Genomic DNA, 22,774 nt, shown 5'->3' on the forward strand with positions numbered 1-22,774 from the left:
ATTACGAAGTATGTATGTACGGTGAAAGACGAATCTGCTTTAAACATGTTTATGTGTGTTTTTATCGGCACAGGAGTTTAGCTGCTGTTTTAGGACAATCTGAATGAGTAAGACACTTAGTCATAATGTAAGCAGATTCTTTGACAGTAAAGTCTTTTAAGGGAAAAGGATCGGTGCTTTCCAGACTACGCTGACATTAGTGGTTGCAGTGTGACTCATGGATACCTGGAGGTTAAAGTATCCCCACCTCTGCATCCACCGCAGCCTAAAGCGTGGCAATTACAGTGACACAGCATTTCATTTGTTACACAGAAGAGAAGAAGGAGAAGAAGAGAAGCTGTGATTACATTTACATTATTGACATTATAGGACCTGGATATGTCCGGGGAGACAGAGAGATCGGAGAAAGGGGGCAGCTGAAGAAAGGACTGTGCGGGTTTGAGGAGAAAAAAATCAATCGGTTTAATCTCAGTGAATTCAAGGGGAGGGGAGGATGAGGAATGACTAAATGAAGAAAAGAATAGTAAAAGAGAAGAAACCCTGCAGTAAGACTGTGTTTAACAGCATCTGAGACATGGTTGATAGCGAATAATGACAAATAGCTAATCAAGTTAAAACATTATGCAACACTGCTGCTGTACACTTCCTTTTATAAGGATTACGTCACTTAAGATAAAAAAAAACTTTGCCAAACATCAAAAAAGTACAACACAAGACATATCAAGCCATCTGACATTATTTACTAGTCCAACAGCAACAACAAGCATATTGAAACATGCTTGTTGTTGAAACATGCTTGTTGTTGTCCTCTATTCACACACAGCACAGTGAATAAAAGATACTCTTTTGCCTAATCTTCAGTATCACAATGAATGACTATAAAGTAAGAGAAAGAACTACATCATCAGCTTTTCTGGCTGGACCTAAAAAAGAAAATCAAACTTTGTAACGTGGCACAAACAGCGCTAAGTTAAGCTCTCTGCTTTTAACTGCTCATATGCTGAGGCGCCTGGCTTTTTTTTCTTCTTTTGATCTGCGAACAATGTTTGCCAAGTGATTCTCCGTCCCTGGCTGAGATCAATTTGTAAATGGACTCAAATCAAATAATAATAGCCTGTGTACTCTCTCAGCATGACTAAAATAACTTCTCGCTGTTAAGTGGCCCACATAAATATAACATACTGGCATTGAGCTGCTGAAGTTTCGAGGTTTGATTTCAGCTCCTGGCTGATATCGCACCACCTGCACCTCTCATCCTCCACTTCTCTTGTCCCCATTAAGGATTCAGCGAAGCCCAAATGTCATGAGAATTAATTACGAGACAGGAAGAATATTTTCTTCATCTCTGTTCATATCTGCAGCCCAGGGACGGAGAGGGAGAGAACTTAAGCTCGATCATGTGTGCGTTAAAGAAAACAGCGGGGTGATATTGAGAAAGTCATTAAAAGTCAAGAAGGAGCACCCTACTGGATCGGTTTCAACCAGTCAGGCAGAGAACTGGGCCATCCATAAAACATACTGGATAACACACAAAGACACTGCAGCAACAGATGTACTGCCTGCGTACACACAAACACACTTCAATCGTAAAGAACGTCAGGCATGCACGCACAAACAAGACGCCATAAACATTAATTTGCGCACGCACATCCGCACACTCGCAGACGCCGTGTTTCTCACGCAAGCACAGTTTCCATGCTCTTTCTTTCCTCTGAAATAATAAGCTCCACATTTCAGCGATTCTGATTTAGAGAAGTGGTTTGTAGGCTGAATTTTAAAGAGAGAGAGAGAGAGTCAGAGAGTGTAGACGGACAGATTTAGTGGCAGATCTATCCAAAAGGAAATTAAAGCAGCCTGCATTTATTCATCTGATGGTATTTTATTCACACATTAACTCAGAACAACTGATTTAATGTACAGATCAGGAATAAAAAAGTACAAATATTCCAAAAAAACAAGTGATCCTTTGTGATTTCTGTGGTGTGGTTGATGCTGCGTCACTCTTTCAGCATCGGCGAGGCTTGTTTATATGTATAGAGATGCCATCAAGCATGGAGACATACAGAAAATCCCCTTTTGTCACTTATTGTAATTCTTTCTCCAGGAATTCGTTTGCGGCTTCAGAGACACGATCCCCACACGCCGCCACTGGCTCGGTAAATCATAACCAGCAATTTTCTCTGTAAATAGCCGTTGTACCAGTTTCAGGCCCAGTGGGAGGTGAGAGTTTCCACAGATCCGACAGATCAAGGTTAGTGCAAAGGGTATGACAAATGTGCCATCAAATACATAACCTTTAGAGCTGTTAAATGAGGGGGTGATGCGTTACGAAAAAACAAACATTTAAGGCGGCATAAATGTTTTTCGTACACAGCCTTCGGTTCACAACTGTAATGTCAACAGTGTCTGCATGTTTTAACATAATCCTCATTATTATCTGCTGTCGTTTGCATTGAAATATTGTAGTTTATGTTTCTCTAAATTAAGTTAACTCTTGCCAGAGGTTTACGGCGTGAAATCTTAAATATAGTTTTGTTTGTGGTAAAAGACAAGCCCCCATTTGACTCACTGTCTTATTTTGGATACCTGGATAGAGGACGCTTGGATGCTTATTGTGAGATTAGTTTTTTTCAATCGACCCGCTGCTCCTTTAAATCCCTTAACTTCAATAGCAATCTTTACCGGCACATACCTACAGCAGAGGTTCCCAACTTTTTATTTTTTTTTTACGCTGCGGATCATTTTTATAATCACAAGGTATAACTCTTATCTTATCTTACCTGAAACTCTCAAGCTCTCTTGAATTCTCTCTCATGTTTTTTTGTTGTTTAGAAGTCAGAACAGTAACAGTTGGAAGAAACCATAAGAGTTCTGTACAAACCTAAAATTAAGATTTAAACCCAACCTGGAATCACTTCTTTAAACCCAGCCTGACTGAGTCCAACTTGATATCCAACCCAAAAGCTGTTTTCTGCTGTATTTTATTCATTATTAATTCCATTTTAAAGTAAAGATTAAATATAATGAATAAAATAAAGACAGCTTTCTAGCAATCTGTGTACTCAAAAAGGAGGAAGTGGCCAAGGTGATAAAATAATTTTCAAAATCAAAATACAGTATCACTATAGTTTTGGACCAAATACCTCAATATTGATATTTATCGATATATATTAACACAATGAGATCATCACTAATGTGGATATAATAACCAAATGGGTAAAATCAAATAACACCGACAGCTAGAACAGCCTGGTAAGTTCAGAAAATTGCATCATTTTACTGTAATTCAGCCTTTAAAACCAGGAAAAGACTACACTTACTGCATCTAAGCCGAGATCATATATCACAGTACAATATAATATTGATATATTGCCCAGCCCAGCTTTAAAACTTTGCACTCCTTCACACCGTGTTCAGACAGTGTGCTTGTGCTCATGAACGTGGCTTCAAGCTAAGGCTCTACAGTAATACTGAGGCTAAAAACATGGTGTAAACTTTTTTTTTAAGTTTTTTTTTTAGTCAACTTGGCATGTTGGGGCATTAGGAGACTTTAATTCCACCAGATGAGCAGTATGGAGGCATTTTATGTTTTTATTCTGTTGTTTTTACATTTGAAAACTGGCCACCATTCACTTCTATTGTTCGGGAGATTCAGCAGCATTGTTTTCCTGTGAAACTCCAGCAGTGTTTTGTGGACTAAAAAACTAAACCCGACCTTCAATCGGCATGAGGGTGAGGAGATAATGACTGAATTTTCATTTTTAGGTGAACTACCCCTTTAATGCTGAAGGTGTCATTAAACTGTGCAATCAACATTCACTTCATAATAATAAGTTAAAACGAAGAAGTTGTCTGTTTCCACTTTCATTGGTAAACTCTCTCTGGACTGGCAAAATCAAAGAGAGAAAGAGAGAAATGTAAATGACATTTCAAAATAACCAAATCTGAACATGATCGGAGCACAAAGCAACACACAACAAAATCTTTTTCAGGACTCACTGATTTCTGGTCTGGTAGCAGAATGACTGAAGGACTAAGTTCAATTATTATTTAGCTTGTTTTGATCCAATCATATGATTTGTTTGGTACCAGTCTGCTGGCTGGGGATTGAGAACCACTGACGCCCAGTTCAGCATCATAAAGGACAAACAACACTTGTGCTTTACGTCACCGCAGGAAAACGCACTCATGACCACAGTGAAGACGAGGACAGTGCAGGGGCAACTAATGTGACAATGACCTTTAACCCCGTTACATCCAGCCCTCAGGCGCAGAGATCCCACCATCGATGACATCACAGATGACCTCACGGGTCATGAGTAACGAGGTGATAATGCAGAAGAATGATCGCTGTGTATGATTTCCATTATATGCAGTAGAAAGAACAGAAAGCATCGCAAACAAACACTGTTGTGACGTTATCGGTTTGACCTGAAAACAGCTGGCGTGGGTCGTCGCCGATACGACCACTGACTCCAGTCACAAGCCACTTGGGTGTCATGGAAAGTTCCGTCACCATAAAGGGGGCCGGGGTCTCCTCCTCGTCTGTTGACCAGTTAATCAACGTATGTGTTTTTCCAGCTAAAGATAGACGCGGACAGTAAAGCTTTCCACAACGTAAAGAGGAGCTGCAGTACGTGAGCAGCGTTTGAGGACTGTTTGTCCTTCAGGAACCACACTGACATGAAATACAGGATCTGTTTGCTCTTACTATGAGCCTCGTTTGAAATAAGGTGCTATTCTACATAAAATAATCTGTGTAAACCATCTGCTGAGTCTGATTAAACTAGTCTAAACCTATTTTCTGAATTAACTTTTTACTATAAGCAGCAGACAGTAGATAGTACTCTGATACAACAGATTTATGTTGCTGTCCGCCTGAAGATTCTGTTTTCGCTGACCTCCTCTGGTTTATCTTCTCACCATGCTGTAGAGGCCCAACAGGCCAAGAGACACTGAATCGACTAGGGCCGAGTCTGGGTCATTTTATTTAACAGAGTGGGCTCAGGTCGGACTTGGGCTCATTAAACTTCTTGCCTTTAATGTTGATCATAAAAGCTACACACAGAGCACACTGTATGAAATACTCTTCTATTAATTATATCATAAATATCATATGCATTTTGTCTCTTATGTGCACTGTTTCTCTCTATGATTCATAGAGAACATGCATCAGAGAGAGCTTAAAGAGATTTGGCTGAGAAAGCCTGATAAAAAATGCTTTTTGATTTGGTGCTTATAAGTTTGAATGTTTTCAAAATGTGGAAATATCCAGATTTATAAAGAAACTTTACAGGCTTTGTCCAGGTACCTATCAGTGAGTGTATGACCTCAGTTTTTCTAAAATTATTTCTACATTCTGGACACATATTTCTTCACAACAATCAGAATTTAGCTATATGAAGTCATGTTAAGGCCAATCTGTTTTTTGCTTTTACACTTGCATTGTTGTCTTATTAAGAATCTTTCAATTTAGACAGAAGCAATTCAGATAATGAATCAAGTGCTTTCATGCTTGCAGGTTCCAATTTGTATTTTACAAGCCTCTACAATTCATAGGCCTTTTCGAAACTCCACCCATTACAACTGCCCAACAACTTTAAAAATAGCTAAATTTAAGTACATCCACTCAGTGGGATTGCCTCGAGGCTCACAGGAGTCCCCAGATCTCCCTGTGACACCCATGTATTATGTATAAGCACGCGCACGATGAATAAGTCAAGAGATAAATGAATAATTGGGATTTATTTCCCCGTTTCTGTTTTTGGGGTGACCCGGTTGTTGGAGCATCCTTCATCCCGGCCGAGGAAGAAATAAACTGCTGAGAGCAGCAGAAAGAGAGATGGAAAGAGAGACGGTGGAAGAGGAAGAGAGAGGAAGAGAGATGGAGGACAGTTGAATCCATCTCTCAGTACTATCCCTCCCTCTGGGCATTTCCCTGCTGGCACAAGATATGTGGAGGCTGCAGCGTTTGAAAACCTCCACCATGCCAGTGAACTGTATGTGTGTGTGAACGTGTGTTGTCTTTTATTTATGATGGGTGTGCGTGTATACATATATATACAGTATATTTATATATATGCTGATGTGTTATGTATGAATCAGAACCCCTATATTTGCTCAGCCACAAGACGAGCCAAGTGTGCATCACTTTGTGTGTGTGCATATTTGTGGGTGTGTGTTTGCTAATGTTTGTCCCTCTATTTTTGCATGCATGCTTGTCCGCATGTGTGTGTGTGCGCACACGCGTGCGTGTGTGTGTGTGTGTGTGCGTATGACTCACCATTCTCCTCACCAGATGCTTCGCAGCCGTCTTCATCGTCACAGTCGTCTCCGCTGCCTCTCTCTGTCTGTGCGCTCCCTCCCTCCTCCTCCTCCTCCTCTTCCTCCTCCTCCTCCACCTTTCCTCTGGTTTTGCTTGCCCAGCCGAGCTCCACTAACAGCTCCTAAATAAAACACACACGCACATACCAATGTCCAAACACATTACACTAACTCTTCCAAAACACACACATGCTTTACGTCAGTTTGTCCACAACTTCTGTCCAAACCAAAGTATCTCAACAACTATTGAATGGATTATTCTGACTGATATTTTTAGGAAAACGCTCAGTGATCTTAATACTAACATGTTTTGTTCTCTGGATCAGAAAATTTCTCTTTTGGCATCCTCAAAGAGTTTGTGTGAGGGGGAAGAATGTCAGCTCTGCTATTCTTTCTCTTTACAAATTAATTTATGGTCAATGACACGCCTTAACTAGCCTTCTTCAGAAATCAGATCCTTCAGGTGAAGTTGCCTATCTGGCTCACATTCAGACCCTTCAAACATGGTGTTGCATTAGTCATCTAGATATCAATGTGGCCCAAACAAAAGACCTATCTGCACAAAACAAAATCTGACAACAGTATCAGTATCGGTTTCACTTGACAGTCAAAATCATACCTTGGCATATTTCTGGACTCCCAGAAAAACCTCTGAAAACACAGAGTATATTTCTTAAGATGCTCACAGCAACTTAACCTTCTCGGGAAACTCTGCGGCCTCGGTGTCAGTCAGCAGATTTTACGGCTTGTTTACAAAGCTGTGGTGGAAAGTGTTTTAACTTCTCATCTTCCTGCCCATTCGGCCACCTGAACTGCAGACTGAAGAATAAACTTTCTAGTTTATGGTGATCCAATAAGGCTAGATCCTATGCGCCTCCTTCTTGGGCTAACAGACTGTCGTATTATAAATGTTAAATGCCACTCTTTTGACATGCTTATGCATTTCATGTTGTCTGCACAGGTTGTTTATTTCTTTTTTCTTGTCATGTTATCTCTGAGCTGCTTTGTTCTGTGTTGAATATGGACAATCTAATAAAGATATTTAAAAAAAGAATAAACTTTCTAGGATTATGTCGATAGCAAGTAAAATAATTGGCAAATTCCAGAACTTTTTACAGAGAAGATGAGGACCATCCTGACAGATCGCTCCCATCCTCTCTTCAGCCAGTTTGATCCTTTTAGCTCTGGGAGGCGCTACAGAGCCCTTCTGTAAACTAAAAATGTATGTAAGAAGTCCTTCATCCCAAATGCCATCAGTATTCTCAACTCTGCAAACTGACTTATGGGATTTAAATCACAGACGTGACATGAACTGCTTTAAATGTTTAATATGTGTTTGATCTTAACCATTTTTTAGTAACTGCTGTGTTGTTTATTGTGTTTGGTGAGCTGAAGACAAATTTCGACCATGGTAGACAATAAAGATTTATTCTATTTTATTGCCATGAAAGTTTGTACAGACGTTCATGGTCCCAGAGGATGAATCTTACAGATACCATCCGTCCATCAGTGAATCTCTTAAACTCAAGAGGATGTGAAATAAGGGGCTGTGTTGCAGGTATTTGAATGCGCTTATGTCTGCTCTCTATGGACTTTACAGCACTATAGATGTGTTTTTTTATGTAGCAGCCTGTACATCCAAGATAAATTTCTCTCAGGACAAATAAAGTAATCTTGAATCTTGACTTTGGTGATCCCCTGACTTTTCCTCTAGCATCACCATGAGGCTGGTATATGGGGGGGCTGTGGAGTCTGTGGCAGGACCTTTCTGTGCAGAGTTTGTATGTTCTCCCCATGTCTGCATGGGTTCTGTCCAAGTACTCCGGGATAGTTACCCCCAAAAGAGAAAATTCAGTCATTACCTACTCACTCTTATGCTGACTGAAGGATGGGTTTAGTTTTTTAGCCCACAAAACACTGCTGAGAATCTGCAGAATCTGGTTAGTTGTTTGTGTGTCAGCCCCTGTGATGAACTGGCAACCTGTCCACTGTGTACCCTGTCTCTCGCTCAGTGTCAGCTGGGATAGGCTCCACCCCCCCACGACCCTTCAAGGATAAGCGGTTATGGATAACGAATGAATAATAAATGAATATTCAAACTCCCCTCAGGATAAACTGTAATGTGATCCACTGACTCTTCATTGAGACCCTCATCAGGTGAAAAATACAATTTGTCTAATACTTTCCTACATACCTGCAAAACCAATGACAGTCCCATCAGTCTCAGTTGTACTTTGTGTTTAGTGCTAATCAATTGGCTATTTTCTGACAATGATTTTGCCTCTGGATATCCAGTCTGGATATTTAGCCAGCGGATAACCAGATAACAGATGACAAATATGCGGGTCAAGACTTCCTCTCCTGTGCCCTGATCATTGTTTATACTCAGAATAGCAGCTTGAAACGCGAGCATGTAGCTGGAGGCTAAACAGATATATGCATATGAATTCAGATACATTTTTAAAAACCTAATTAAAAGCTAATTTATCATTAGACAATAGCCGTCGGGCTCCTGGATCCTGAATCCTGCATTTTGGGCAATGTATTCCACCACGTTCCACTGTGACTGGTCAATAGTACTTGGACTACAAACGGACACCAGAATGCTTCTGACATCAAAATCTTATCCATTAACTACAGATTGTTTTTTTAAGGTTGTTTTGGCTCTTTTAGCCTTTTTTTTTTTTTAGCCCTCTTAAGAATATCATCAGTGTTTATGAATACTCTCTGGTCACTCTTTGGTTAACCTAGCCATCTAAAAACATCATGCAGTGAAACAAATATTCTGCTCCTCCAGTGGAAGGAATATACAGCCCATAAATGACTCAGTTGCTCAATACTGCTACTTTCTTTTCTAAACCTTTTTCACACAGAATTTTTAGCAGCATTTTTGATTGGTCGACACCATTCAAACATTTAGAATCAAAATAAATTTAATCTATTTGACCTGTGACACTTCTCTCTTTACAGCATGTCTGCATGACAGCATTAGCAATCATAACAGATAAATGCTCAGGATGAAATAAAAAGGGATGTTTTCTGTAATGTGTTTCCCTCTGAAGTCACCAAATGGTCACAAAAACAGAAATGTAAAAAAAACACTAAAAGAAAAAGAGAAAAAATACAAACGTACACACAGGTCAGCGAGCACACTAGAGGGTAATTGAGGTCACGCTGGCTCTGCGTGAATCCATATTATCTATTGCTCAGAACAGATGCTGTGGCATGTTACATAATCGTGATGCCGAGAGAAAACCTCACATCCCCTAAAGATTAACTATTGAAAGAAAAAAAAAAATCAAAACATCCACTCAGTTTTTAAATTAAAATAGTGGTTGTAGAATTTGATTAAGAACACAAACTTTTTGTCCAAGTGAGAAAATATAAAACTCCAAAACTGGAGTTATTAGGTTTTCACACATACGTTCACAGCGACAGGAACGTATAATTGGTTCACAGTATGATGAATGTGTATTGTAAGAGAGTCAAGGTGGGTAATATATGAATTCCAGCTGAAACAGAGATAAGGAAAAGGGCCACGAGTTTTATAAGAGAAAAAGATATATTGTGCTGACATTTTATTTTATTATATTTTCTCCAAAGATAACACATTTCTATATACAGCAAAACTGATGCCACTAAGATTGCAACGTCTATCCTAATGATTTATTTTGTCTTACACTGGTGAAATCTGTCTGGCAAATTAAACACTACAAAGGCCAAACTGAGAGTCAGCTGTTTGGGATTTTATAGTTACAAACATTTTTAGGACTTCATTGTCACGCAGGGTAAGAGGAGTTATGACAGTGTTGCTTGTTGCCACACTGACAAAATCCATTCTACTTTTCAGTATTTAACTCTGCCCTGCAAATATAATCCCTTTAACGCAGGAGCATATGGTATAAACTGTTATTATATTGTGTTACACAATGTGATACACACTCAGCAGGCAAACAGTAAACATTTTTCTTCACAGTGTGACCCTGAAAATGAGCAGCAGCAGACCTACACGTAATTATACTGCACTACACATGTATGTGTTTGACTGGAACAAGGACAAACAAGTGAAAATGTCATGTCAACAGAAAAGCCTTCAGCATGTGCCTATGTATATATGGAATTTTTTCACCACTTTACCTTTTCCACAGACAGCCTTTTTCCGACGAGAAACCACCGTTATATAAGCAAAATGTCACCCTCTCTCTAAAACAACCAGACTCCACTGACAAAATCAGTCTTTTTAACTCTCAGAGAACAGGAGCTGTTGGTCAACCGTTGCCTCAATCAGTGAGTTTGTTTGTGTAATCGTGTGACTGTGTTTTAAAAGATTACTTCAGATTCACCACAGCCACAAAATAACAAATAAGCTAACAGATTGAGGCAGTGGTAGACCAGAAACTTCTGTGTTCTGTGCAGTAATGTTTTTTTGGAAAGAAGTTTGGTTGAGCAAGAGAGAGTGTGATATTTGGTTTATATTGATTTTTTTGTGTGTGTGTGGGGGGGGGTAAATCCAAACTATCCTTTTGAGACACCAGTCACAAAACAACACAAACTAGGCAGCAGTAGACCAAAAACTCAGCAAAATAAAATTTCTGATTTCGCCTGTGGAGTCTGGTTGTTGTGGAGACAGTGATCGTTGGCTTATACAACAGCAGCTTCCTGTCAAAAAAGGCCATGAAACTAAAACTATTCTAACTATATCTTACACTTAAACAGGTATTGATTTGTTTAGATGGTCCTCTTTTTAAAGTGGCTAAAATACATTTTGCTGCTGACCCTTTCCACAGCTGTGCGCCGCTGCTTCCATGCTGGTACTCCTCTCTGCTTCTCCAAAGGGGGGGGGCGGATGCCAACCAATGTTTGAGGATGAGTTTCCCTGCTGGGCGGATGCAGGTTGGATACATAAGGAGGGACATCTGGCCTCCACTGTTGGAGGAAGCGTGGGGCAGAGTGGAATCAAGGGGAACCAAGGTTATAATATGACAGCATGTCCGAAGGGACATGGAGACAGACTAGACTCTATGTGGTGATTCACCATCTTGTCATCGGACTGCAAATGAGAGCTGAGGGAGGACAAAAATGTATTAGACCAATGTTTCCACCAGGACTATGTTTTCTCAGTCATGTGGAAAGGCTAGAATTTAAACTGAATTTGGGCCGAGTGGCACTGAAAATCTCCAGAGAAACCAAACAGCCTACAAGTAAAATTATTCGATGGTAGCAGCTCCAGAATGGCCTGTCCTATCTAATTAATGACAGGAGAAAAACGAGTGGCTAAGGCGAAGCACTCTGGTCTTGTTTTGTCTTAGTTTGCATATTACAAAAATAGAAAATAGACAGGACGAAGTTAATTCAAAATAATGAGGGGTTGAGTCGCGACTATAATATTAATTCTCATTCCAGCTATCCAACAATCAACATTTTAATTGGCAAGTTTGCACTGTTGCAATGAAAGCAAACTATGATCATGGATGGTGGTCAGTGCCTTTACCACATCAGCCAACACTGTGAATGATGCAGTTTGTTGTTAGCAAAGTGTCAAAGACTACAAGTAATGTGTAGAGCCAATCAGGATGGACCCTCTTTATACCATGGTCTGGATGAACACTTGGTTCTGATTGGTTGCAGGGTGTCCATTAATTCCTGATACTGATAATCAACACCTACAAAATAGTTCCAGCGAAAATGTCTGTTTAATTCTGAATTAATGGGCTGGAATGAGCAACCAGATTCAGTCGAAGTCTCTGTTTACAATTTATTGCAACACATTAACTAGCTAACATCTAATTACAACCAGTGACTTCAACGTTTCTTTTAACAGTTTGGAGAAAATAACAACTTTGATCACTGGAGTGCAGCTGAAGGAAGAGAAACTGAAAAGAAAAGGGAGAAACAGTATGCACTGTTGCTGACTTTGAATCTTTGCTAGCATGACCTAAGCTTTCTGGCTCATTGCTGAGCCAAAGTCTTCTATGAGCTGAGCAGACTAGAAATATCTATCCATGAACAATGTTTCCATTGGATAAGATCCTTATGGGATGGAAATGATTGTTCCAGGTATTAGTCAAACCCTCAGGTGTTTCCAGAGAAGTGGAGTAGTGGCTTGTGAAAAACCTTGGATTTTGGTTTTGCAAAACACGTGGAAGGGCATGTGACCATGGTGTAAGCAGGATAACACCTGATGAGGCGTCTACTGTCAGGAATCAGTGGATGACAGTGAGGCTAAAACTGTCTGATACAAATAAACCACTGTTGGGGCTGCCTTATAGTAGTCTGGCCTATCACTAGAGATGATAGATTACATCCAATGATCAATAATCTTTAAAGGTGCTGGAAGACGGATTTGGAAAGAAACAGGCTAACTGTTTCGCTCATTAAATTTTATTTCTCACCTAACTTAAAAACAGTTAACTGACTTCACTAAGACTTTCTGGTGAGGAAAGTAACTAAACTCATAAGTACTTCAAAGTATGAGTGTGGATTAACCATCTGCAATTCACACTCCTGACCAGTGGTGGCAGTAAAGCACCATAACACTGTTTGCCAACCACCTGGAAACATTAACAACAACAACAAAATGTGCTCTGCATGAACAAAACGGGAAGAAACTACTGCTCAGCAAAGTTACGTGAAAGTAATTTGCAGCTAATACGTTAACTTTCAAGGGCTCTCTGTGTTGCAGATTTAACTCTTTATTTTCTGCCTCTGCAGTCAAACCAACAATTACGTATAATAATACGTAATAATTTAAACCCCACCAATAAGGAGAGGCACCTTCTTGTAAAGACTAGCCTGTGAAAGCTAAAGCTAACTATCATTCACATATGCCTTGTAGAACTCCATTAGAATAAATGGAAATTTTCAGGATTTAATTTAAGGATTATTTGAGTTGTCAATTTTTCAGAGCCACTATTGAATTTGCTTTACATGTAATTCAGCTCTGAGCTTTTAATTAAAATAAAACTTATTTTTCCATGACTCCTGCAACAGTTATGGGTACAGTGAAGTCGGACTGTGGAGTAGGAGGAGAAGGGACCTGATCAGTGAAATGAGTAAATGTTTATTAGTTTACCAATTTACAAGTAGTGTACTGTCGTAGTTACCCTCATTGGCTGCCAGCTGTAGCTTCATATTTATTGACAGATAGGAGATGTTAACTATTCCTTTAAATAAATCAAAGATTAAACACAGGAACTTCTGGTCTCCTCTCACTTCCTGCACTGACTGCTGTCACTGGATATAAACCGCATGCTGCTTTATTACCCAACATGAACGTAATTCTTGGTGATACTGGGAAACACCGAGACACAGTAGGAAGACCAGGAATTGAAACAGTCGTCTAATTAAGCCAGCCTTGGCAGTGTTGCCGTCTGCTGTCACTTAAGAAAAAATAATGGATGAGTGTGGATGGAGGGGTGGGACCACTGCCCTTTTCCTACACAGGGGCAGCCCTCACAGGGATGATTAGGCTCATCCTGATTGGCTGAACATGTAAGCACAAATTATAATTGCAGGGATAAGCTAGTGGCTACACCAGTACAATCCCATTAGAGGGCAAAGCCTGTGTGAAACACAACCCGCTGCTGCAAAGGTCTAATTAACATGTAGTACAAAATTGGGACATTGAAAGATAAGTAGAGACAGACGGAAAGACTGAAGGAAGACAGACGTCCAAAACACCGCTGATGAAATAATTAAAATTCCAAGGAGGCTTCTTTGTCCTGTTTCGTATTTTGCTCCTCCTCTCATCCTAGCTGTGCAAGTTTGTAAATGGCACACATGACAGGCATGAATAATTATTAATACACGGCGCGCATTAATGTGTTTGCTTCAGACAAATGGCTTCCCCGACAGAGAAAGCACTCGGGCAGCTAGCATGAAAGAAGCACAGCCCTGGCCCTGGATTTCCAGAGGTGACTCTCAACTTGTTCAAAGGACTTGAACAGCTCACAGTGTGTACTCACACTCTCACACAGGGTTTGCTTGTGTGCGCAGACTTGCATTCTCTCAATTTATCAAAAAGATGGAAAGACTGCTCGCCCTCTGACAGTGGAAATAGTTTGCAATGCAGATGAGCTGCGTTATATCTGACTTTTTCCTTTAGTTCTTGTTCTGGCATGTTAGCATTTTCCATCATTCATCTATTGGGAATGTATTACAAGTCCAAAAACATTGATCTAACCTTTCTTTATCCTCATACTGTTTGAGTGTGTGTTCATGTTAGAAGATTCATAGATTCAGTTTTTCTTAAATCACAGCCTAACAGGACATGTACGGGTTACACAGAATTAATAGGCTGAGAAAGTACATCTCAAACGTAAATGATTACATAGTGCGTGTGCGGTGTGTGTTTGTGGGGGAGGGGGGGTTGCTGACTTCGCATTTCCTCCATGTAAATGCAACATGATTAATGGACCCACCACCAAAATTAGACGGAGCACAAAAAAAGCTTCAACAGCAAAAAGAGAAAAATAAACCTTAGCATGTCCCGTCCCACGAGTCTCCATGAATATTCCATACACACACAGTCTTATGTTAACAGAATTCATCAGGTTGTCTTGACAAACTACAATTTCCATTTTTGACCTTATGATTAGGCATTCTGTGGGTCTTGATTTATAGTCGTAGCTAAACGTCAGATTTCATTTGTTATCACCACAGCAACGACACAGTGATGACAACACATGATCAGACTGTATCGTGCTTTAATTATAGTGCAGAAAGTAACTGTGTTCATGTTCTGTCTTTTACTTTGTGATAAAAGCGACAGTGGGATGTTCTGCCTTGTTTCATTTATGAATTGACCCTTCCTAAGTCCCGCCTCTTTTCAAACTGTTCTCCAGTGACAGTTGAGCAAGCTTGGTATCTGGCTCACCCTTCTCCTTTCCTGTTTCCTGTACTCAGGTAATCTGTGTGCTAGACTCTTCTTTGTTGAAAAGAAAAACAAATTTTGAAAATGGCCAAAAGATGTTGCTGGGGGTTGCTGTTCACATCTCATGGATTTGTTCTGTAAATATAACTATAATACCATATAAAATACACAGTTCAATGCTAATTTTGATAATGGATTGATCTTTTAAGTAATTTTTCATGCAAAATGGCAGAAAAAGCTGCTTTCACTTCTCAAATGTCACACATTTCTTTGTGCACTATCATTTTAAACTAAATATCTTTGGGTTTTAGACAAAACAAGACGTTTAAAGACAACACGTTGGACCGAAGAACTGAAATGGACTCTATTTTCTGACATTTTATAGACGTTGCAGCCCTAGATTAAACATGCCAATTAATAAATAAAACAGTTTGTACAGAGGCAAGTAAACTAGATTACTGACCCACTTGCCAAACCAGACATTTATGCTGAGCTCTGCATTCAACATACTTTCACTCCATATTTTGCCTCTGCTCATTCAGCCCCATCTGCAGCAGTTCTTATGTAAAGAATTCTCAAGATACAGAACAAAACCAACAGTGAACTTCTACTATAAACTTGGATCGTCTGTGAAGCCAAAGTCTGATTCTTTGGAATATGTGCCATAAACCTCTACTACTGTCTAACTCATTACAGTGAACACGTGCTTTATCCATCCCACATAAATTATGGATTGTTCACAAATCTGCAGCAGAAAATAGTCCCTGACAAATACACTATTTACTCCTGTTAAAGACAGTTTATTAAAATCTACAGTGCCCAGTTGTGTTGGGAAATTATTTAGCCTTTAACAAAAAAATTATATAAATATTCATGACACATAAGTCCCATTGACTCATGAGGAATGTCAGAAAGTATTGAGAGGGTTTTTTTGTTGACAGTAACAAAAATATAGAATATTGCCAGCCTTATCATTTTATGGCTGACACGCTATATATTTCTCTGTTATCTCTTCAGTCGAACCCTTTCTCCCCATTTACCTGTCTGGCTTCCAGTTTGTCTGTCTATCAGCCTGTCTAACTGTCTCTAACTGTCCAAAACACAGCCACATGGTCTTTGGCGCAAACAATTAATCATCATTATGAACAACCTGGATGTGTCACTTTATGTGATCATATTTATATGGTTTTATGAATCATCCATGCGTATCATATCACCATATTACCATGCGGCGCAGAGCTTTGAAAGTGCTGCATAAATTCAGTTTAATTGTTGAAATAATTAATTTATTATTGCATGTTATTATCGACATCTCTGTCGAGTGCTGACATTTGAGTTTATTGGATTAAGCAGTGCCTCACACGTGAGATGATAACGGATGATTGAGAGCCAAAGACAGACGGACAGACACACACACACACACACACACACACACACACACACACACACACACACACACACACACACACACACACACAATACAACCCAGAACCCTGCAGTTGGCTTTGGTAACTGTATATCACACCTTCATCTAACTTTGAAGAAACACCAAGAGGTTGAACTTAATATTTTACAGTAATAATAACAGCTAAAGATCAAACTAACAACAGCATCATTATTTAAGTATGGATATGAATAATTCCATCCATTAAGGGCAGGTAGCAAAACTCCTGCAGAATGCAAACCACCTTTATATATCATGGTGTCATGGCTAAAGTGACAACAGAAGTTATTAATGCTTTATGCAGGGTTCTGGTACATACTTTTCCCAGGCCGTGGCTCTTTGCTGCATGATGTCTTCTATGTCTCCAAAATGCCAAAAAAATCATCTAAAAAAAGCTTCAGGTGAGTCCTAGAACAGTTCTAAATCTTCCTTTTTGCAATCGGTTCAGTTGAATTCAGAATAGGCTGGATCTATGACGATTTTAATGTGAGTGCGAGTGCGAGTCGCTTCGAGTTAACGCCGCTTAAACAGACATTTTAGCCTGGGACTAGGCTTAAGCCTTGACTGTGAAATTAGCTTGAAATGACTATATCAGTGTACAGGTTGGAACACCTACATCATTGTGAGGTATGTTACAAAGATCATGCTGATGCAACGCTGACATTTTGACCCGATGATGACGCGACGAGAAAGAAAGAAAGCTCGTGTGTCCAAAATGGAAAATGTCTCCAGGGTAACAAATGTATCCGTTAAATTTCATGACATTAGATTATCTGTCTGTAGGAGGAAAATTTTGATGGCGGCGCTAGAAGAAAGGTCAGGGGGTCCCAGGAAAAAGTAATGGGAGTCATCCTCTGGGAAACTATTCACAGACAGGATATTACATACCTGCGGCGGCACATGCACTGACAAGAACTAGGAAAAGAAATCATATTTCTCCTGTATTAGCTTCTCTGCACCGGCTCCATGCAAAAGCCAGAACATAATTTAGAGTCATTCTCCTCACATACAAAGCTCAGGTGAGCCATGAACCATCCCTGCTGCTCTTCGCCTAGACTGCCGGGGGACTTCCCATGATGCACCAAGCTCCTCTCCCTCTATATCTGTATGCACTCTTATTGCATTAATGCTCGGTACTATCTCCACATCTTCTCTCCTGTAGTTTTGTGCTCTCTCTTCTCTCTCCTCTTTTCTTCTTTTACATTCTGCGGGTATTTCTGCCTCCGGAGCTGTAGAGTCTGGATCTATGACTGTGAGGCACCTACATTGCCTGCTTATTATAACTGACATTAGCAGGCTGGAAATCTAATGTCAACATCCAAAATAGTTATAAAAGAGTCAAGTGTCTTCAGTTTCAAGAGTTGGTCATTTCCACAAATAAGGCAACAGGAATAAACACTCATATACATCTCATCTGTGCACTTTTGGGGTGTTTACCTGGCATTTCCTCAGAGCTCTGACTGGACTATCATCGTGTAGGTCTGAGTAACTGGATACTTCTACCTGACGGAAAAGAGTACACAGCTCTTTATTTTCCTGATTATTTCCATGCACATACATCTCCTGCTTTCAGAGCACGATTAAGTTTTTCAAAATATAGAATCAACTCGGGAAAGGTAGTTGTGATGATATGCTCCAGGCCCTCTTGATGTGTTTCTTTTCTTTTTTTAATACCAACAGCGTCCCTCACATGTGAAGATATCTGTAATTTTTGCTACACTCTTCTGTATGCAGCCAGTTAGGATGTTCTCATAGAGAACAATGCATTTTGCCACTGATGAGATCACAAAAATAATCAAGAATCATCTTACAGGGGCCACAAATATCTATGTCAGTGTTATACAATCAAGACAACCAAGATGGCTTGCTCTGGATAAAAGTGTTGGTGAAAAACGGACAGACTGCTGACTGTAGGTTCTGCTGTTAGTGGGGCAAAAAGCTAAATATTCCTCTTTCGTGTAATTCATAGTTCGTGAAATCATTCCAAGGTTTGTTGAGAATATGACATTGTGAGAATGGTGTGCGCCAAATTTTATCTTACGCACGGTTTCCTATTTGAAGTGACCACGTGTGTCTACCTGTGTTAACTGCTCCAGCCTCAGTTTCGCCCCCTTCAGGACAGGATCTGTATTACGGACGGTCATCTCTGGGTTTTCCTTCTGGGCTTTTAAAGTGCTGCCAACCACACGACCTGCATAACTGCAGAAAGACAGAAGAAGAATGAGACATACAGTACTTTCTGTCCCAGTTCTGAGTGTGTGTGCATGTGTGTGTATGCATGTATGTGTGTGTATGTGTGTGTGTTCCTCCTGCCCCAGTTTTCCCACAGTCAGTGTACTAGTGTGTTCAGTCAGGGTGTATGATTCACTTCATGTGCAGGAACAGACACACGCATGCACGCACACACACACACACACACACACACACACACACACACACACACACACACACACACACACACACAGTAAAATTAGTTTACAAAGAGACATATAAGACATAAAGAGACAACCAGTTTAATTTTCTGGCAGACTGACCTTGATCTTTATCAGTTATAGTCACAGAGATTTTTATCAATAAGAGGTTGATAAATGAGTAAAACAAATGATTGAATTCACAAAAGGTGGCAAATACTGTAACTGATTAAAAATAACATTTAGTGAAGCTTTATACCAGTAGGTCTCGAAGTTTTGATGTCTGGGTGTCAGCATATGATTAAGGGCTGCACAGGAAAACTCTACTTGTCGATTTGTGATTGGTTTCATAATGACGTTTAACATTCAACGGTCCTTGAACCCAGAATTCCTGTTTACATATAAGGCAGATCACTTTATGTGTCCCCCGAGGTCCAATGAAGTACAGTAAACAAAAACATCCTGGAAATGCTGAAATCCTGAAATTTCCCTTTTCTCTGCAACCATTTAGCATTTTCTCACTGGCAGCTTTTCCAGTTTCATTTTCAAAGTCATCCACTAAAATGAAGCACTAGTATTGATGATCCCTGTGACAGTAACAAGGAACCACTGGCTGCTGTGCAACCAGCATCTTTCTACATGTGTCACGCCTAACCTGACAGAGGCTTGTTGTATTAAATGTAAGCCATTGAACATGAAAGTATTTAAAAGGAATGATTAAATTAAAATGCATGCATTTCATTCTTGTTCAGGGGCCGCACAAAATGTTTCTGAGTGCCATCAATAGACCACGGGCCGCACTTTGAGAACCCCTGCTTTATACGTTTATTCTACTGCACTACAGCAGAAAACACTGTATCTTTTCCTCCACTGCATTAATAAAACTTCATGTAGTTTCTTGTGATTGTGCAAAGCGACCCATTTTTCTACAGTGGTACGGTTTCAAAGCCACTGTAGGTTCACTTACACGTTTGAAAGGGGAGAGTGAGACAACGTGTTTGCAATCTGCAGACTCACCGCCATTTGCTACAAAATGCTATGCTCTGGTTTAATTTTAGCCGTGGGTTTCTTCTTTGTTACTGGACTCCCAGCACACTAACAGGGAGTCTGATCTGCTTCCGTAAGAGCAGAGATTTTGCCTCCATACAGGTTGTTCTAACAGGTATATGAGATGAGATTTTTTAAATAAGCTATGAGATTTTTAGACAAAATGTCTTTCGGCCTGTCACCAGCTGTGAGATTGTTTCCGACTTCTTCTCACTGCTTTTTCTGGATGGTTTCCTCCACTTTTCTGACTCAGAATAGCTACTCCTTCTGCAGATGTGCGCATATGAGAACTTCATACTGAACTTGTTTAAATGACAAACTGGGTGAGTGGCTGAATCTGGCAAATAAATGTCATCACTGAGTTTGATCCTTGATCATCTTGCATATTGATGTTTCTTTCTGTAGTGGGCTGCAAGCAAGTATCACATCATTTTTGTCTGTGTGGGGGGGCTGCAGTGGGTGGATCAAAAGGAAGATGAAGTGAGAGAAGAGCAAAAGAGAAGAAACAACTGTTCATGAGTCATATTTTTCCAAGTCTCCAAACCAGCTTTGCTAGCTAATACAATCAGCCACCGACTCAGTAACCGCTGAGTCCACACCCTCGCAAACACAAACACACTCTGGCTATGGCAACAAGGGAAGAGGATTGTGGGAACCAGAGAGCAGACGCACGGTGGATGTCAACCAAATCTAAAAAAATACGACCTGACTAATGCCAAGAGATGTTGTGGTGGTGAAGACCCTGACCTCTGGAGCCACGCTAACCCTGCTGGTTACCACGCTGGGAAACTTTCGTCTGATGCATCAAGTCTCTAATTAAGTTTCTAAAATATTTGTCTTGTTCTCACTCAGATTGTGTTTTCATGCATCCATTTTTCCCGATAGAAGGTCATATTCTGGTAAAGGTCCCGTTGGAGCCAAGTGAAATCTCCCGAGGCCTGATTCACAAAGCCAGTTCATCCCAGTCGGGTTCTTTTTGTGTTCTGGCTTCATTAAGCTTGACACTGGCAACCCACGATAACTAGTCTGAAGTGCTTATGAGCTGTCTCTGTGAGATACATTTTCCAATTCAGCTCTGGGCAAGTTCACATTTAATATGCAGCCAATCGCATATAACATCAACAGATCAAGAGCTGCATGTTTAATGTAAGAGATGATGAGACTACAGATCCTCATGGGAAAATTAGGTCATTAGAAAAGCAAAAATTAATATGAAGCAGGGCGGAAAAAAGAGTGCAGCACACAACTATAATAAGTATAATCAATAGAAACAGAACTTTAAAAAAAATTAAACATTATATACTGCTGATACTTTCAACATATGCAGTAGCCTGGAGTAGGGTGGTTATGGAAAAAATAATTACTGCCAGTTTTGCTCGTATGTTTCATGATGAGATGCATTATTACAGTGTACAGTGTTTCTGCTGCCAATGCAAAGAGGATTACTGCAGAAAAACTGCACTGTTAATGATCAAACATAACAGCTGCAGGAAAAGAGCGACTGATGAGGGTCTGTGTGAGTATAACGCTGTGTACGTAAATTAGTGGGAGATACTTTTATGGCTGGATTTATGGTTGGCACATGGCTGTCCTGCTGTAAGTACTGCATCTGCCGCATAGGTTTTAATTCATGTTCAGTGTCAGCTAAGGCAGATTTAACCTACCGTACGTGACAGGCCATATCCTGCTGTAATTAAATATCCTAAAGTAACTGTGTTTACTTTCTTTTATTTACTTTGTGATAGGACCCATGGTGGAAGGCAACCAGATGTCCTGCTTTTGTGGGACTGCACAGGAATTTTACCCCTTGTCCCACACATATAACAGTAAAGATTGCCTACTTGCCCGGGCATGTAAAATGCCAAGGTGGGCAAATAAATCTGGCAAATCACTTACCCAACTGGGCAAATGGTAAAAAAGAATTCAACTATTACGCTATTTTGATAATGAATGAATAATTAAAGCATTTCTTTATGCAAAAATGGCAGAACCTACTGGTTTCAGCCTCTCAACTATCACATAATCTTGGACTTTGAAAACTGGGATAGACATTTTTCATTATTATCTGACATTTTATAGATGCTTCATCCCTCGATTAAGCATGACAATCAACTTGAGTATTAGTTGTTATTAAATAATTGCTAATAAAACAATTTATACAGGGGCAAATAAGAATAAGAACTTTGGCCAAGTAGATTCCTGACCCACATTTTGATTGGCTCTACTTTTCAAAAGTCAAACCACTGTAGGGCAGACACTTTTCTAAAATCTGTCTTTCATCCAATGGCTGTGGGGAAAGCAGAAAACACGGTCATCACTGGGCTGTGTTTGATGTCTTTGCATCCTCCGCTATGCTCAACAGGGAAAATTGCAAGTCACAAGCTATGCAGATTTAGGCAGACTATGATAGAAGCTATCCCAAAGAAAATAAAATGCAAATATAACAAAGACTAGAAAACTACCTATAAGTGAAAGAAGCCAGCTGAAGGCGAAGCACAGAGAGTTTTTTTTTTATTTATTTTTCAATTTTACATTGGGAGGGTGGAGATTGCAACATGAAGAGACACAGCATATGTGAGTCACACACAAAACATGTGGCTCCAAAAGAGATATGCCAATCTGTGGACGCAGTTTCCTGAAATCCAAAGATAAATGCCAGACAGATTAGATAACAGA

General features: G+C 39.9%; 1 protein-coding gene across 1 annotated transcript in view; it reads right to left on the reverse strand.

Annotated features, from left to right (window-relative positions):
• The window catches only part of LOC146324305 (glypican-5-like), a 72,199-nt gene that overhangs the window by 17,692 nt on the left and 31,733 nt on the right, over window positions 1-22,774 (reverse strand). The window contains exons 8-9 of the mRNA XM_084722303.1: window positions 18,719-18,839; window positions 6,284-6,446 (exon numbers count right to left, since the gene is read on the reverse strand). Coding sequence (XP_084578429.1) covers window positions 6,284-6,446; window positions 18,719-18,839 — 284 coding nt within the window. The remainder of the gene's footprint in view (window positions 1-6,283; window positions 6,447-18,718; window positions 18,840-22,774) is intronic.

Source organism: Lutjanus erythropterus, chromosome 7 (assembly GCF_056507025.1).
Source record: "Lutjanus erythropterus isolate fLutEry1 chromosome 7, fLutEry1.hap2, whole genome shotgun sequence".
Lineage (NCBI taxonomy): Eukaryota > Metazoa > Chordata > Actinopteri > Lutjaniformes > Lutjanidae > Lutjanus > Lutjanus erythropterus.